This window comes from Haliotis asinina, chromosome 15 (assembly GCF_037392515.1).
Source record: "Haliotis asinina isolate JCU_RB_2024 chromosome 15, JCU_Hal_asi_v2, whole genome shotgun sequence".
Taxonomy (NCBI): Eukaryota; Metazoa; Mollusca; class Gastropoda; order Lepetellida; family Haliotidae; genus Haliotis; species Haliotis asinina.
This window is the reverse complement of record NC_090294.1, coordinates 29,667,919-29,686,309: the sequence shown is the minus strand read 5'-3', so window position 1 is coordinate 29,686,309 and position 18,391 is coordinate 29,667,919. Positions and strand designations below refer to the sequence as shown.

At 37.3% G+C, this 18,391-nt stretch overlaps 1 protein-coding gene across 11 annotated transcripts; it reads left to right on the top strand.

Moving 5' to 3' along the window:
- Positions 1–1,252: 1,252 nt before the first annotated feature.
- On the top strand, positions 1,253–17,808 carry LOC137266182 (protein regulator of cytokinesis 1-like). 11 transcript variants are annotated; one of them, XM_067801686.1, is made up of 14 exons: positions 1,253–1,390; positions 3,683–3,941; positions 4,552–4,785; positions 5,158–5,328; positions 5,835–6,132; positions 6,554–6,690; positions 6,823–6,921; positions 7,294–7,440; positions 9,240–9,359; positions 9,660–9,701; positions 10,295–10,393; positions 12,532–12,642; positions 15,472–15,493; positions 16,469–17,800. In XM_067801686.1, the coding sequence occupies exons 1-14, from the start codon at positions 1,377–1,379 to the stop codon at positions 16,507–16,509; spliced, it is 1,794 nt and encodes a 597-aa protein (XP_067657787.1). In that variant the 5' UTR covers positions 1,253–1,376; the 3' UTR covers positions 16,510–17,800. The 11 variants fall into 11 exon arrangements, with proteins under 11 accessions (XP_067657787.1, XP_067657781.1, XP_067657789.1 ...); XM_067801680.1 differs by having other exon boundaries at positions 12,532–12,717; XM_067801688.1 differs by lacking the exon at positions 15,472–15,493 and adding an exon at positions 13,910–13,965 and having other exon boundaries at positions 16,469–16,526.
- Positions 17,809–18,391: the final 583 nt, after the last annotated feature.

The window sequence follows — 18,391 nt, the reverse complement described above, 5'->3', positions numbered from 1 at the left end:
GTCAGCGGGTCAGTGAGCTGGAACACAATCACACCTGCTGTTAATGCCTATTATATAAGCATACCTACCCAGAGGCTATCATACAAAGGTGGGGGAATCTTAACAATAGTGACCTTTGGTCAGTGGAATCAGTTGGAGCCAAGGACTCTGTGAATAATACAGGATGACTGAAGAGGAGTGTTGTCGAGCAAGGTGAGTTTCACCGCATAGATGCGATTACAGTCTGTCGCATTCCTGTTTTGCAACAGACGTTGCCACTGTTTAGTAGAGTTTGTCTAAATAAACACCAATCCTCCAAACTAACTTATATTTTAACATATATACATATATTCAGATACAACATTTGCATTTTTGCATAGATGAGATTTCAGTATGTCTCATTAGTATTTTGGAACAAACGCTGCCATTGAGAGTTGCCTCAGTATAAACACCAATCCTTAAAACCAGGTTATATTTCAGTATATATACCTTTGTTCAGATACATTATTTGTATTTTCCAAGATCTGCGTGTCAGAATGCTTCCATTTAAAAACAAACGGATTTTACTGTATTCTGAAACACAATGAAGATACATTTTAAATTAACACATTTGGGAATATGCATACCCGTGGACAACACTAATTGTATGGAAAGCTTGCATTTACCTGCCTTACGTGTTTCAGTGAGTAGTTTAACTCTTATTTTCAACTTTGAGTGAAATGGCAAATTCTTAACTGAAAGTGGTGATTGAGAATATTAATTTGTCTGAATGTAGTCGGCTTACATTTAGTAATAGTAACATAGTAATAGTGCGATTATATGGCTCTGATACCCAGGCAAATTGCCTTCTCGCGGCGCTTCGTACATTACCAAATTAAGGATATGCAGTGCAGTCCATGCAGGTATTTATAACACTTGTCAATTCTAGACTTTTTCAAATATTTGAAACGATGAGTTTCATGGCTCACTTTTATTACATTTTATTCAGAAAATGTCCTGTAAAATATTTTAATTCACATAGATACTAGATGGTGTCTACTATAGAGTCGGGAAAAGCTGGTCATTGTATATTATACAGTTAATGACATTGATTATATTTAATAATTATTCTGAGAAAATCGATGATGGAAACGGGATGTTTCCCATATTGTTAATTAATCTTTCTCAGTATGAAAACAAACGCACTAGTAAAGCCATGGAGGGACACGCTCTGTTGTTTTAAGAGTTACGTCCCTTAGATGCTTTTGCATGACGGGAAAAATTCGAACTGGCCAATCATCATCGAGTTTACATCGGTAAATTTCAAAAGGCGAAGCGGTAAGGGAAACTTGTCAGCCAAGAAGATGTAAGGATAGTAGATAGTTTTATATAAATCTACGCGTGCAATCAACGAAACAATGACGGGATCAAGGTTTGTATTTGTTTATCAAATGTGCCGGTGCATATGTGTATTGTTTTCGTTTTCACTAGATGCTAATGATAAACTTTATTTTCAAATTTCTTGTATCCTGCTTGGCTTCCGACACGACAGTGAAACAATCTAAAGTGGTCGTTTTCATTGTCTGTTTTTGTTCTACCAACATCACATTTTTTATAACTTATGCCGAGTTATGGCAACATCCCAATTCATTTGGGGAATGTCAGGTGGTTGTGGAGGACTCATAATTTTAATAATATAATTATTATAATAGAACTTGTAATAAAAATAATAAAATTTCGTTGTATCAACAGAATTGACACATTAATCCAATGTGAGAATAGCACATAGATCCAATATCATGAATTCATGAGTCAATTATGAATAAATTAATTGAAATGCCTGTTCTGTCAATTATGTCAGTTTTATTTTTTATTTTTAAAAAAAAAAGTAAATCATAATCTTTATCCATTAAAGATAATTACCACCAAACCATCGTTACCATTAATTAACCCAGGTGCATATCACCTTGAGGCCAGTTGTGTTTTGTATCTGTATACATATGTATATATACTCACATGCAAAATTGAGAAATACAGTTCGTTCTGCCACCATGTATAGTGTAATAAAGCACACTTTCGCCCTGAACTATTATAGTTAAAGCACAAGGACAAACTGTATTTCTTTTCTAAGGTGCCGTATTTAATAATTTCTAAGCCTATTTTCGATTAATGTATGACAGAAAACAAGTGACGGTGTCTGTGACCTAAGTTAAGAATCCTCACACTGGGCTAACTGACACACTGTTCTCTTGATGTGTCAGCCCCCTACGTTAAGACAAATGTTACTAGAAACACATGTGATTAACAGTTTGACGACAGTTTATGTTCGGGTTAAATATCTTCTCTAGATCATTTTAATTACATCTGTGATTCTCTTAAACCATACAAGGCAATATGACTGTCTCATTTCTACTACCAACGAAAGTACTTTCAGCTGAAGCTGACTAGCCATGCGACATGTCACGATTGCATTGTGGGAATGTAAACATTGCAAACATTACTGTGTCTTTGCAAAATTTTGAGCTGAACTATGAGGCATTTTATCCTTTGGAAAACCTAAACGTAATGTTTCCACCAGTGTTGTTAGCTGTGTGATGCAACTGCAAACCAAGAAACAGGATGCAACGAAGCAGTTTACTGTGGGAGGCTGTACGAGGCAATTATGAGGGACAGACTGGAATGACGCAGTGACGTCAACACATTGTGACGTAATGCAAAAAGTGCACATCATTGTCTAATAAAGTATTGTCGGCGCCTTTGATCTTTCACCAAAGCATCTGAGAAGAAACGTTAGTAGTTATTTGGGTTTTTTTTAACCAAACAAACTTGGAACCACTCCCCCTTCCCAAATAAAATTTGTAAATTGATATATGAAATAATTATTAACAAACTCTAGCACAACAATTACTAGAAGGCTCACAAAAATTCCTAAAAGCCAACAAATTAAGTACAGCACGTAGGGTTGAACCACATAGTGTTGCCTCTGTTAATCTACCGAAGAAAGAATGTTGGGGAACTCTTTCCAGAACCCTTAGCTGATACGACCTTTTAGCATATGGTAAAGCCTGGTGGTCTTATCAATAATTTTGTTGCATTTTGGAAGACTCAAGTTAAACTGATCAATAGAAGGAATCACCAAAATGTACTATACCTACAAACATGTCGGTATCATGCACACACTTCTTGTGAAACTGTACACGCATGAATTGTCGTCACCATTAGTGGGTGATGCACAAAAACTGCACAAAAGTTGACCTATCACTCCTTGTTCAACAATGCCACATGTACGTGAATTTGAAAGAAACCAGAGTGGTCCTCCAAGGGTCATCACCCCTCAAAAACATCTATTCTTGTCAGCCCTGCCCCGTTCTTGTTTCTTATGCGTATGAGTATATATGCAGGTGATTTGACTAGACTGAAATTTAAGGGGGTGGTGGGGGGTGTACATATGTAAGTCTTTGCCTGAATGTCGGACTCACTCAAACTCACAGCAATCAGTTATATAAGTTTGATAATGTCTTTCAGTGAGTTCAAATGCAATTAAAGAAACATACGTTTCAGCTTAGGAATATATGTTCAGGTGATATTATTTGACTAGAATGAAATTGAAGGGAGATATGGGTGGAGGTCTTTTCTGATTGAGCTCTCATGTGCTATAACAGTTTCTGATTCTGACTAGGATAGTCTAGCTTTATCCTTTAGTAGCTGCCACACACTGTTTCAGCAAGGACAAGATCAAGAGTGAGGTAACAAGCCGCCTTGATGCCGCCCTCAACAAATTGTATCATATCTGGAATGAGATTGGCATCTGTGAATCCCAGATGCAGGAGCGTGCTGGGACTGTGTCTCATCATCTGTGCAACCTACTGGAGGAGATGGTAGAAGAGGAATCAATACTCCGCTCACAGATACAACAAAACATTGTCACATACAGTGATGATATCAAGAAAATCTCAGGGGAATTGGTTGTAACCCCATTTGTGGTAAGTTGCACCAACATTTACTGCTTCTGTTTGGGAGATATCTTGACAACAATGTGGTTTGCCAAACACAACTTGAAAAACATAAATTGGCTCAGACTGTTGTCTGGAAGTATCACTTCAGAGGTCTCAGATGTCTTTTTGGTGATCAGAGTTAGTTTTGTTTGTGTTTAGCTATCACCAACTCTGTCCTTGACCCTTGGATCTCCTACTTGATCAAAAATATTATGATCATGGGATTTAGAGCCCCCATTCCTTGCAAACTTTTTGACAAGCCTTATGGTTTATTACAATAGGGTATGGGTAAACCAGTGTTCATTCTAGGCCACGACTCTGCATCATTCTTACAGTTTAGGTACAGTCAGGTCCCACTGATGCATTCGTCTTGGGAGGAAAAGACCGATACACCATCTCTAGCATGAAAGTGCATAAAGGTGATCAGAGAGGTGCAGACCACTTGGGAGACATGCACCTATTATTTATGATAGCACTGGTTAATTACTAAGATTTATTTGTGCACCTTAACATCAAGCTAATCCTCAAAGCAGCAGTAATGGAAATCTCACAGTTTCAAATGTAAGTGTATTGTTGACCTCTGTCCGTGTCTGTCCAGCCCAAGGAGTCGCTGACCATGCTTCAGAAGGAGAAAGAGTTGAGGGCCAAGTTGGAAGGTCTGCAGCAGGAGAAGTCATCCCGGATGAAGAGCCTGAAGACTCTGCGTGACCAAGACCAAAATCTTTGTGAGATGCTGTGTGCCACACCCTACTATGTCGCATCAGGCACAGTGCCAACAAGGGATCAACTCAAGGACCTGGAGAAGCACATTGCATCCCTCTCAGCAGAAAAAGTAAGTGCTGTGAAATCAGGTGTTGTGTGTTTATTTAAAAAATCACAATTCAGGAATTTATCACCAATATTATGCATCAGTATCACATGGAAAATGTAGTCTATTTTCTTTCTTTTTGAAAAAAATACCTCAAATCCTGTCAGCAGTGGAAGCCAGGGTGGAAGTAGCACTGGGGCTGAAGGGGTTTATTGTCTGACTTTAAACTCAATCAGTTGTGAGTAGGTGCCTGACACTGAGGATGTGGGTTCGAATCCCAGATCGGACTGCCAAAAATTGTAATCCATAATATAATATATACATACCTTAGTTGTTTTCCTTTGACTGTAACCATTTCAGCATTCAGGTAAAACTGTTGCTCATCTTTGTCCAAAGGAAACACGTCACAAAGAATTTGTACAGACCAAGAAACTTATCATTGACTTGTTCAATGAAATGGATCGAAGCCCTGACACATCATTTGAGAGAGATATCATGTGTGAAGAAGATGATGCTTTCCAGCTGTCTACACAAAATATGAGGACACTGAAAGCCCTTCACACTGAGGTGAGTTTATTTTTTTTCAACAGATAGTTCAATTGAGGAAAATAAACCTAAATCTACTTTCAAACGTGGGCTGACTACCCACAGTTGTTGGACACGCAAAGACACAGAAGAACCGTGAGGTGATGGCATCATTCATGACATCATGTCACCATGACAAAGTGGTATTTTGCTGTAGGGCGTCGTAGGAAAAATATGGACCACAATATGTTTCGTAATAAGTTTGAAATATTGCTTAAAGCTGAGTTCAGCTAAAGAGCAAATCTATGATGTGACCCAACTGGGCTTGGGTTTGACTGACGAATATTTTTGCAGGTCATTATACCCAAACGACATGACCGTTCTCCATTCTATCAACCACATGTTTTCTAACCCAAGACTGAATGTTGCTGGTTGCACTTGTAAATCATGCAATATGTTGTTTAAGAGAAAAATGCATAATCCAGTTTTGAAAACAGTGACTAGGTTAACCTCAAATTACTGATTGCTATTCACACATCATGTTCCAGCTTGAGAAGAAGAAGGATGACATGAAACAGACAACGTTGAGCCTGTGGCTTCAGGTCCATGCACTGTGGGACAGGTTAGAGATGGAAGAGAGTGAGCGGGAAGCCTTCAAGAAGGACAAAGACAGTTTTAAACCTCATGTCATAAACAGCCTCAAAGAGGAGGTAGCACGGTGTGAAAAACTAAAGTTTCAGAATGTTCAGAGATTTGTTGAAGGAATCCGACGGGAACTGTTGCACTGGTGGGGAAAGTGTTTTTACAGTAAAAAACAGATGGATGAGTTTGAGCCACTCACAGATGGTTAGTATCATAAATTGAGTTGTAATATTAGAGTACCTGTACATTTGAAATATTTGGATGTACAAGTGGCATGATGTAGTGAACCCAGGCATTAGTATTTTCCCCAATATCCAGGATTTACAAATCAGTTTGGGTTATTTTTTTTATCAGCATCAGTCACTTTTGCACATCACATTTGGTGCCTGGGGCACTTATGATTATTTTCCTCCAAATCCGAAATTGGCTGATTCTGGATTGAGAGACTCTTTGTCTTCACCTTTTCCTTCCTTAGTCTTGTGAAATGACGTTCATCCATGTGACAGTTTGTCCTTCCTGACTCAGATTAACCTGTTCAGAGAATTAGATTAATTTCGTGCAAATCTGTAGTATTTAACTTCTGACATGTCATAGTTATCTTAATCTTTTGTGTCCATGGCAACAGAGCACTACACCGAAGAGTTGTTGGAAGTGCATGAGCGGGAGTTAGAGAAGGTCAAGGCTTTTTATGAGAAGTATCACCGTCTCTTAGACCAGATCGCCAGGCGAGAGGAGCTCTTTGCAAAGCTGATAGAGTTTGAAGTATGTATCATCTGTAGTAGAGGTCTATTTTAGTACCCCTGTCCGCCTTTCAAAATTTTATTAGTTTTTATTTTTATTTTTTATTTTTTTTATTATTATGTTATTTAACAATGCAGTGTTCCATGTTTACAGAGAAAGGCTAATGATCCCAACAGATACAAGAACAGACGGCACAATTGTCTCTTACAAGAAGAAAAAGAACGCAAGAAACTCATGAAAGAATTACCAAAGGTATGTGAAGAAAAATTCTGTGAATATACTTTGGAATTTTCGAAATGAATGTCCCAGTATTGTTCGTGCAGAGGTGACCACCATGGGTAAGTGTAACTTTTCACCTCAGCATTTGAGTTTTATCAAGCTTAATTTCCTCTCTTGACTAGTTGCCAAAGACCCAGGTTTGATTCCCAATGTGGGTACAATGTGTGAAGCCAATGTCTGGTGTTACCTGACATGATAATGCTGGAATATTGCTATAAGCGACATGAACAAATTTCACTGACTCTCCTGACAACTCTTAACTGTACAGTTATTTATACTTTGTATGTTACATTCTGATGTTGTGTAGATCTGCGTTTGGTGACAGAAGTCCATCATGGGTTGTAGGTAGAGGACGATGTGAGGGAGGCTGTGCGGAACTGGGAGAAGGAGAACAACCGACCTTTTCTTGTAGAGGGGGTCAAGTACGATGTGTACATCATACGCCAGAGAGAGGCATACAATGAACAGAAGATCCGCGAGAAGGAGCAGAGGGTAAGCTAGCTCAAATTGTTGTCATTGACACACGTGTCATTGACACATTACACAAACTAAAGTCAATCAAAATATCAATTCTTTCGTCTATCCTGTATTGACCAGTGCCTCCTTTCACAAAGCACTGAGGTGATCGCAAGTCACTAAGGTAACATTAGTGCAGTGTTAATGAATGGTGTTACAGTTAACCTTAGTAAAGGTTGTTTCGTGTAAGAACCCCTTGGTTGTGAGAAATATTTGACAACCATTGTCACCTGAATGGCAGATAAGTACAAGGAAATAAACAAGTCGTTCCCTCTTCCAGTGTTTCCATTATTCAGTATGAACCAGACTCTGTCTTGTATTGTATAGGGCTTGTATTGCTGAAAATAATACATCCTGGGTCCAACAAGCGTACACTGATATCCATACACGTATAAAGAAGGAAACCCCACTCTCGATTATGGGCGAATTCTGGGTGAAAAATTGTGGAATATATAGCTGCAATTCTTACTGGAATAAAGCCAGATAAATTCCCTTTCGAATCAATCCAAAATTATCAAAATCGGTGCACTATGTACCGAGAAACTTTGCTTGGAATTTGGGAAAAGACGATTTTTTCATTTGTACGCCAAAAATCTGCCTACGAAAATCATCGCCTCTCAGAGAAGAAATACTATGTAATTCACTTTAAAACACCCGAATAGCGGAAACGCATAATCTTTCTGTAATCGAAGATATTCCACTTTCGCTCTACAACCTCTCAACTTAAATAGGTCATTCTTTTACCTGCAATAATTAGCGGTATCAAGTGATCAAGTCCACCATGTTTGTCATTCACCCTCAATAGGCTTGCACCAACACAATATATCGCGCCTCGAAATAAAAGTAAAAGTGTTTGTAATACCTGCCTGTCCTAACACCCAGGATGGGTCATTTTCAACATGGACAGACAGATTCTCAAATTCACCAAATTCTCAAAAGCATGGTGGGTGTGGCAGCAGCAACGCAAGTCTCGCATCAATGGGATCGTACCAAGATTTTGCTGTGTGTATCTCTTGAGTCACTTCATGTTACACGTTAAACTGGTTAACGACACACTGAATGTGTTTTCCAAATCACCCCCCAGGTTGAACTAACCATGGAATGCATCAAGACTTGAAACACTGTAGATGAGCTATGAAATTTGGAATGGAAAGATCATATAAAACATGTCCTTGTATGGGTATTATATTTTCAAAAAAATTGTTATTATTTTTCCATTAATATTTTTTAAATGTATTTTCTATTTATATTTTTCATATATATTTTATATTTATATTTTCATATGTTTTTAGTATTTATATTTATAATACTGGTGTTTTATTTTTGACCAATCAGCGTGTCTTAAACCACATGTCTAGTAAAGTTTCCCCAAGTCTAGTTGTATCAGTTCATGCTATTATCAGTGTTTGTAATACCTGCCTGTCCTAACACCCAGGATGGGTCATTTTCAACATGGACAGACAGATTCTCAAATTCACCAGCTTGTCAATTGGGTTTATATTTAGATATGTATGTATGAAGATATTTTGTGGGCAGGTAAGTTTTGGTCAAGGCTGTTAAGTTTTACATCTAACCGCCCCTGACGTCTGGCTAAAATTTTTGGGAGCTTCATACCCTGGTATTATTGTCAGTCAGTGTACTGGTAGAGTTCTACTGACTATGTGTATGGAGTAGCAGACTCAAAAGAAGAATACTAAACAAACTTCAGCTGCTTTTTGTCAGTGCAAAGGTAATTTCATATTTTCATAATGCACCATGTATTAATTTGTTTGCAGCAAAAAGCTAAAGCCAAACAAATTCAGGAAGAGATGATCTTTGGTTCAAAACCAGCAACACCTTCCAAGAGGGCATTCGGGGGTACTACTCCCCAGAAAACACCTAACAAAGTCAGAAAGGTGAGTGACTCAAGATTATGTTTACCCATTAATTGTGTATATAAGGATTTTCCTGTGAAATTTCAAACTAATTGTCAAACTACTGTACATCAAGAATTGCCATTGATGTTTCTGGTACTGCGGTAAACTTGAGTTACTCCCCTTTGACCAAAAGCAGTGCTGTTCACACCTTGTTGGTTTTATTGATTCATCTGATTTGTAATATTGTAATAATAACAGCAGTTCATGCAATGTAATACTATTTTGTGGCATATACATGATCTTCTTTCTAAAGTATTCATTATTTGTCATTTGTGACAGACTGACAGTCAGATTTCAATTCACGTCAATGTTCGTTGTAAGGTAAATGGTTTGTGGGAAATTATCCCATTTCCAGTTTCTGTCTTAGAAAGCATTGTGCTGGGGGAATGTCTAGCTTTCTTTTGCTTTGGCTTAATCATTGTCCATAGCATGATTCATCATAATACACCACCAAAGGTGTTATCTTACATGGTCCTTTCTTCCAAATACGAAAAAAAAATCGTTAGTCCCATTGCTCTTCAATTCCACTTTTACTAATTCCCATTATTGTTTGAAAGCTGTAAGGTTTTAATTTCAGCCCTCCAATATCATGTACTTTTGCCATGCTTTCTGAATCAGAATTGCAACTTTTCCAATCCCAAGTCACTTTTCATGTTCATCGCACATTTCATATACATTTGACTGACACAAGTTGTTCATTTCATCACTAGTCTTGTTTTTAAGCAATTTCATCTGTAAGTCCGACATAAATCTTGAAACACCTGAAACACTTTGATGCTTCCATGTTTGATTTACATCAACTGTTTCCTTGGTTACACTGGAATCTATACCTGCAATGTACACCTGTCAGTCAAGTGTGTATGTCAAGTAAGCATCATCACTTCTCACTGTTGCTATTTGCATGTTTCTAACAGTTGAATGACACAAACAAAACCCCCGCCTCAGTAAGCCGAATACAACACACTAGTGTGTTTGCATCTCCATACCGACGTGCGCCAATGTCCGCCAGTAAGGTATGTCAATCATATGCCACAGCAACCTGAGGGACAGGCATAGCTTGTCTGCAGTAATGTGTTTCAGCTATGCTAGATGTTTTATAAACCAGTGCTGGCTGGGTTGGAGGTTTTTGGCGTATTTGTAGGACTTTCTATCATTAAATAAAATTATACACCAACATAGCAAATTGTACGCAAAACAAGTTTGTTTTTTTTTGTCAAAGAATATTTTTGTTCCACACTGTAGTTCAACTTTAGTATTAACTTTCATTGAGAACAATCTTGTCTGCTCTTCTAATATTGTTTTTCAAAGCCATCAACATGCACACCCATGTCTTACCAACATATTCCAGTTGCTTATGAATGTCAACAGCATGGCTGATCAAGCCATTGACAACCCCCCAGATTCGAAAATACAAATATCCTTTGATAAAAAGTTTATTAAGAAATACACTTCCATCCCCAGAATAAGCAGGTCAGCTTACGGAGCCAAGTATCTGTATCGTGCATATTGCCATGCAGATATTAATATTGCACACACAGGAGATGTGCTGGGAAGGGCCAGATTATATACACTTTTACACCTCAATATACTCGTTTTAGCCACAATGAATACACTTTGAGAGCAAGTGTGGTAGGCAGGTCTGCAAGTCTACAAATAAAACTACTGATCCATGAGCAGGAAAATTCCACAAGGAAATGTCACTTGTCATTCCAAGATTGCACCAGTTTGGGACCAGTACCCTATGTTAATTACCAACCATGGCCTGCATCTGTCATGTTATTAAGATGACAGGTCATTAAACAGGCCCTCCTTTTTTTTATTCAAATATGCTATAACTTGTCACCCATGAATGAAAATGAAAGTGAATAACTCCTTGGGATGTTTGTAAATCATATCCAATAGGTCATTTTATGAAACATCATAGTTCAGCATAAGTTCAGCTCATAATGTTATGTGATGTAGCTGTCTTTCACCTAGTGTCACAACTGTGACAAGTCTATGTTAAATGATAGGACTTGCGTAGCACTGGTTTCAGACAAGGGAACCATGTCCCAAATATCAGTGTCAAGTGCTCAGTGAAGTCAGCACTGTCTTATCTTGTTTACAGAATTTTTCCTTGAATCTGACTCACCTTTATAAAACCTGTTTGTTGGGCAGGATATTGAGCTCTTAATAATATTTAAAGTGTACACTGATCACACTTTTGGTTTAGAATTGTTTTATGATTGCTTTCTGTATTCATGGTGGAGGTACATGTAGCTATTGCCACTATCCATATCTTTGAAAATAATGTAACTGATATGTAATATCATGGGTCTGTTGATTGCAACAGGAGAGCAAATAGTTGGAAAAGTCAGACTCAGTAACTCGCTGGAAGATAAACCAACATTTTGGAACATTGATCAAAACGTCACGATCAAAATTGTCTGGACAGTTATTGAAAATGTCATTAAGATATCTTATCCAGAATGGATTAACATGCTGTTGTGAAACTGGGATACTACGTAAGTTGAATTTAAACAGCCAAGAAAAATGTTTCAAACTGAAAACAGCTATACTCATAGTACACTTGAAGATCCTTGTTAGAATTGATCCTCAGTAACCCATGCTTGCTGTAACAGGTTACTAATGGGATCGGGTGGTCAAGCTCACTGACACGTCACTGTATCCCACTTGCATAGATCAAAGCTCATGCTGTTGATCACTGGTTCTTATCTGGTCCAGACTTGATTATTTCCAGACTACTGCCATATAGCTGGAATATTGCTGAGTGCAGGGTTCCCCCAAGACATTTACATTTGCGGGTTGGGTTGACTTTCCAAATTTTTGGGGAGAGTTGTACAATTTAAAGAGATCGACTTTCAGCTAATAATTTTTTTCTGGTATATGCCTTTATGTCTGCATTCTAAAGAATTATCGTGTGTGTGTATTTTCACCATACACTGCATCATATAGTCAGGTTTTCCACGTCCAGGGGACCCTCGTGAATGCCATTTTAAGTTCGCTAACTCACTTGATGTCTGTTACATGTATGTAATGTGAGAAAAGCATTTCAGTGGGGAAAGTGTTTTAGAAGATGTTTTCAAGATCAATTCACTTTAGTTATCCAGATATTTTAACCGTTATTCTGATTATTTCTTTCACATTTCAGACACCTAACAACAAGTCACAAAAGAGGCGTTCACTACGCCTTGCTCGAAAAGTGCTATCAGAGCGCAATACGGGCCCCACCGACAACGATTCCCTGTTTAGCCAGACCACGGTAAGCAGCAAGGATGGTGGGTGTGGCAGCAGCAACGCAAGTCTCGCATCAATGGGATCGTACCAAGATTTTGCTGTGTGTATCTCTTGAGTCACTTCATGTTACACGTTAAACTGGTTAACGACACACTGAATGTGTTTTCCAAATCACCCCCCAGGTTGAACTAACCATGGAATGCATCAAGACTTGAAACACTGTAGATGAGCTATGAAATTTGGAATGGAAAGATCATATAAAACATGTCCTTGTATGGGTATTATATTTTCAAAAAAATTGTTATTATTTTTCCATTAATATTTTTTAAATGTATTTTCTATTTATATTTTTCATATATATTTTATATTTATATTTTCATATGTTTTTAGTATTTATATTTTTCATATATGTTATATTTAAAGCTAAATTTGTATCATTCCTCATCTAAATATTAACATTCATACTTATCAGGTTTACTAAAATACAAATTCATGTGCTTTTATGCTTTCTGGTGATTAATCTTCATCTTTTTGTTGCTGTTTAGTTATAGCTTCTTTTTTTTTTTTTTTTTTGCTTTAAAAAATATAAACAGAAGCCCTATTATGTGCTTTCCCTTGCAAATCCAACAGTGAACTAACTGCATGTCTTTTTTTTCACAATTTGTAGTGTCTGTTTTAATGATGTTAATGAGCCATGATTTCTAAACTAACATTCATCAATGTTGAATTTCATTCAGTCAAGAAAGTGTCAGTGTTCGTAGTGTAGCAAAAGCCAAATGTATCATCTATGCAATCATTCTCTTCCCACAGAGGTTACTTGTCAGGTCTTCCTATGAACCTCTGTTCTAATACGGCCATATTTCGCAGTTCTCATAAAATCCCCTAGCGGCAAAAAATGGCAACAGATTTATCTCCCTTTTTTCTGTCCAATCAGAACACGTGTTACATCGACTTAGATTCAACTTGACAAATGCAAGCAATGTGGAGAAACAAATATGACATGACTGAGTTCTGTCTAGAAGAAACATTTGAGTATTGCGCTCGGGAAGAGGTTCTAGTTTTCACGATGCATCCGGAAATTACCGAGATCTTGCGAACGATCACTTTTGAAACAAGGTCGCTGATTGCACCACTAAATCTCATTGCCTCCAATCACGAGTCTTGAATACTCGCACCGCGAAAGGGTCGTATTAGAACAGAGGTTACGTAGGAAGATGTGACAAGTAACCACTGTGGGAAGAGAATGCGGTGCAATGGGAATGTTGGTTTTATGTGTAATTTTGTCCATTCAGGGGAAGGGAGTTCCTAAAGTCGTCAGTGAGGTGACCGGTTGAACAATCACTCTTCCGTGAGAGGCAGTTTATACTCAAGCATGGTTTTGCATGATTAGCCATAACTGTATCAAAATATTGCCCCAGTGTTTATAATGTGATCAGCTTTCAGTATGATGTAATGATATGGCAAGTTATCTATGATTGGCCAAGTTCCACAAAGTGATTATGGTTCTATGCTGACGGCTTCAACACAGACTGTCACAATGATGCAATCACTAGGTGGACTTGGGCCCAGTTCCCTGTGATGACAGTGGTGTTACCATTTACATTTAGAAGACATGTTCAAATTTGGCAAGCTATGGAGGAACTGAACAAAATCCAAAATAATATCTAATTTGACTTAGTTTGAATTGTATTGTATATGATGAAGCTGGATGAAGGGGTCGGTATATCCCTGCTGTTTAAGCATATTAGGTGTAGCAACTATCCTTATTAACACTGCAGGCTATGAAGCACACTGTAAGTGTGTTGTAATTTCAAATTTGGAATTGATTCCAGCTGTGTTTGGTTTTGCTTTTTGTACATTTGTATTTTCCCCAACAATATTAAAATCAAAGATTGGTTTCAAAGGAATGTATAAGGGTTTTTAGTACATGAAAGTGTTTGCATTATCAAACTGATGTACATGTGTTTGAAAAGATAGGCACCTCAACCAACTGGAAACAAGGAAAGATGTCAGTAGATACACACCATTTCTTTGGCATATCTGGTGTTGCTGTTGGCTTTTGTCATGCAGATAATAAATTTGTACCTATGTAAAGTTAATCTGTTTCTGAAATTGTAATGTTGGAGATTTAAATTTGTTTCCCTATATTGACATGAATGTTGATTTCAACTCAGCACAAGGTGATATGTTATATGATCAGGGATGGCAATTTTCCGCAAATCAGCAGAATTCTGTGGATTTAAATGCAAATCAGTTGATCCTGGACCTTTTGGGAGCCCTGCCCCCCTCCCCATACTACTAGCTGATTTTCAGTTGAAATCACTTTCACCTATTGCCATCCCTGTATGGTGCTTTGAGTACATGTTGATGTAAGTTACTAATGTGGTCCTGGGATTGACTGTTTGAACCTTGCTTGTTGGTCAGCATTAGCTGACCCTTTGCTTAGAATGTCCATGCTTCCTTCATATTTGCTAATTTCATTGCAATAATATATTTTGCATGTTGAAGTATCTTTGCTGAACAACATCTTATTTTGAAATGTGATAGTAATTACTGGGAACTAATGCTCTGCCATTCAATTTTTATTTACCTGACATCTCTCTGCTAATAGTGAAATGAAATCAACATCAGATTCTTCACATCAATCTCAGATTTGCAAAACTCTATACCAATTGATTTTACTGGAATTCTACACTTAATAACTGAAAATGGTGCAGATTGCACCTTATAAAAGGAATAGATGTGAAATGTCAGAAGTTGATTTTCTCGATATATTCACTCCGCCACGTCGGTACACATAGCACCTTTGTGTGAAATCAGCATGAAATGTAACCCCCCTATTTTGACATTGCAGAGAGGCAGTCTGAGTAGCTTGGGTAAGATGGCACCCTTCCCTTGTTATTGACAGCCCTGCACATTGCTATTTGCCTTGCGTTTCAACATTGATTCCAGACTGAATCCAAAAGGACAGAAATATGCTAACAAATATTGGATAGAAGCTGAAAAACTTTCTTGACTGAAAAAATGAAAATTAACATGCACTAAGCCTGTTTTGCATGCCTGTATTATATTTAATTGTTTGCACTTATTTATTTTTGCTTATTTTTTTATTTTTCTTTCTGTATCAGGTAATTTTTTTTCTTAAATAAAAAAACAACAACTTAATGTGCCAACAAAGATTGGGGTTTCTCTCTCATGATTATTGAAAAAAAAATTCAGTGCTACAGCTAGTAGTTTCGTTCAGCAGGCTTTGTAGACCTTAGCTCTAAAATATCAAGCATGTTTGGCTTGGGGGTCTGGACCTTATGAATAGCAGGGAGAATCAATAGTGGTATTTATTTGCTGTATTGAATGTGCGAATGAACCTGTTATGGCTTTGACATAAGACTCAGGAGTTATAATAGCTATCAAGCACTTGGTTTGTTACATCCCCTTGTTGCATGGACGTTGCCAGAGACATGTTGGCATCACAGCATGCATAACACTTTCCAGTATTACCTACAGCCAATTTGTTTGCTTTACATTTATGAGAGGCTGAAGGGCAAACTTATCGTTTTTGTAATTATCTATTTTTCCACAGACATAATTGTTATAGTGTTTGTAAAACGAAAGTATTTGAATTCAGAAATAAAAAGTAAGACTTAATGTTACTTCTTTGTGTACCAGATTCCTATCAATGATGCCATTCAGAAAGAATTCTTTGAAATTTTAGTGACATTTCCATTGTCATTTTGGCCCATTGTAACACTGTCAAAGGTGAATTTCTAATTCAAGCTGAATATCCAGTAACTAATAGCCCTGATTATGTGATATTACCTGCATAACACTAACATTTCCGTTTGTTGTTCCAGGTCGGTCTCAATCCCACATCTCGTCCGTACTGTCGAAGTAGCAGCATCTTCCCACCCCCGCCCCACAGCCCAGCCAAGCTACACTAGTAGACGTAGATTATGCTTGATCATATACAACATGTATTTTACTCTAAACAAATGACTATACTTTTAACATGTTCATCAGCTTGTGTTCAAGCCGCATTGTAAATTATGGGAGCGCATGGTTGTGCGAGTGTTGATGAGAGATGTCTATTTCATCATGTCAATTTCACAGGCTGTCTTATTCTTATCTGTCTTTCATCACTTAGAGTCTGGATACATGTTGTTAGTTTTATTTGTTTTATGACACATTGAATACAAAATGGCTAAATGTTATTGGCTTTTTGCACATAACCTTGGATTTGTCAAAGAGTGAACACAGCAATCTGTTACTTTCTTTTTCCATTGTTATTTTGTTATGGTGACAGGTGCTTGAATGCTTAATGAAAATAGTACCATAACATGCAGTAAACATGTTCTTACAAATACTTTTGCTGTCATTTTAGCTTGTATATATTTCTACTCAGGTCAAACACTGAACAATTAGATTTCATTCCACATGAGATACATGCATCAAACATTCAAACACCTAAACACATTCAACATGTTCATGGCACAACACCATGTCCTTTCATGTCAGTTTCAGTCATCATATCTGTCCTTCACACTGATCCATCTGAGAACTATTTGCACTCAACACACTACCAAATATCTTGCCATGTTATTGGAAAGACTCAAAATCTTAAATCCAAATAGTGTAATCATGAAAAATAAACAGAAGGCAACCTTCTGTATGAAGACAATAAGATAATAATTTGCTTACAGGCATTTAGGACAATTTTAACATTAGTTCCTTTTTATCTATTATATTAATGAGGTAGGCTGTGTGCAATTTTTTTTTTTTTTTTTTTTTATTTATTTTTTTTTTTCCTGACATTAGCTGATGTTATGCTGATGCATTGTGAAATCTATGGTCCTAAATGGAGCTGGGTTCAGATCGTGTTTCAAAATGCATGCTTTGTTTCAAGAGGAGTACAGGGATGGCAATTTTCCGTGGATCCGAGGATTTCCACCGATTTTATTTCAAACTTCAATATTGTGAATCATCTGAACCCCTTTTGATGACACAATATTAAGATTTCAGCTGAAAAGCGATTTTCCTGTTGCCATCCCTGGGAATAGGAGGCTATTTAGCATGTTTGTATAAATCATATCTATGCACTGTATCATTTGCTATAGACAGTATCAATGGATCAAAGCTGACATACACTGTATATATGCTTGATGTATATAATGTAATAAATATAAATAATAACATCGAGTGTTTTCAATTGTTCCCATAACTCTTTGTGAATTGCCCGTATAATTTCATATGGAAACTGGTTCCTGAGTGAACAAACAGGTTGACTTTGTGTAGGGCAATTAGGTGCATGAGTAAAAGTATCGGTATCAACTTCACTGAGAAAGTGTAATCATAAATATAATATGTAATGATGTTATATTTAACAATGTTCTTAATGGCATTTTGTATTCATGCCTCCTAGATTTATGTCTGGCTATAAGAATGAAAGTCAGTAATTCTTCTTTTCTTCACAACCTGTGAAGATCCAGGTTAGAATATTGGCCTTCAGTAACCCATGCTTGTCGTCAGAGGTGACTAATGGTATCAGGCTTGCCGACTTCGTTGATACACCATCCATTTCCCAGATTCATGCTTCTGCTGTTGATCACTGGATTGTCTTGTCCAGAGTGAATTATTTACAGACCACCACCATATAGTGCTGAGTGCGGTGTAACACTAAAGTCACTCTTTTCTTCAACATTACAAGAATAGTGTGAAATATGGGTCTCAGTTGTGTCCACATGATCAACTATGCCATTGTCCAACTAACATAGATTGTG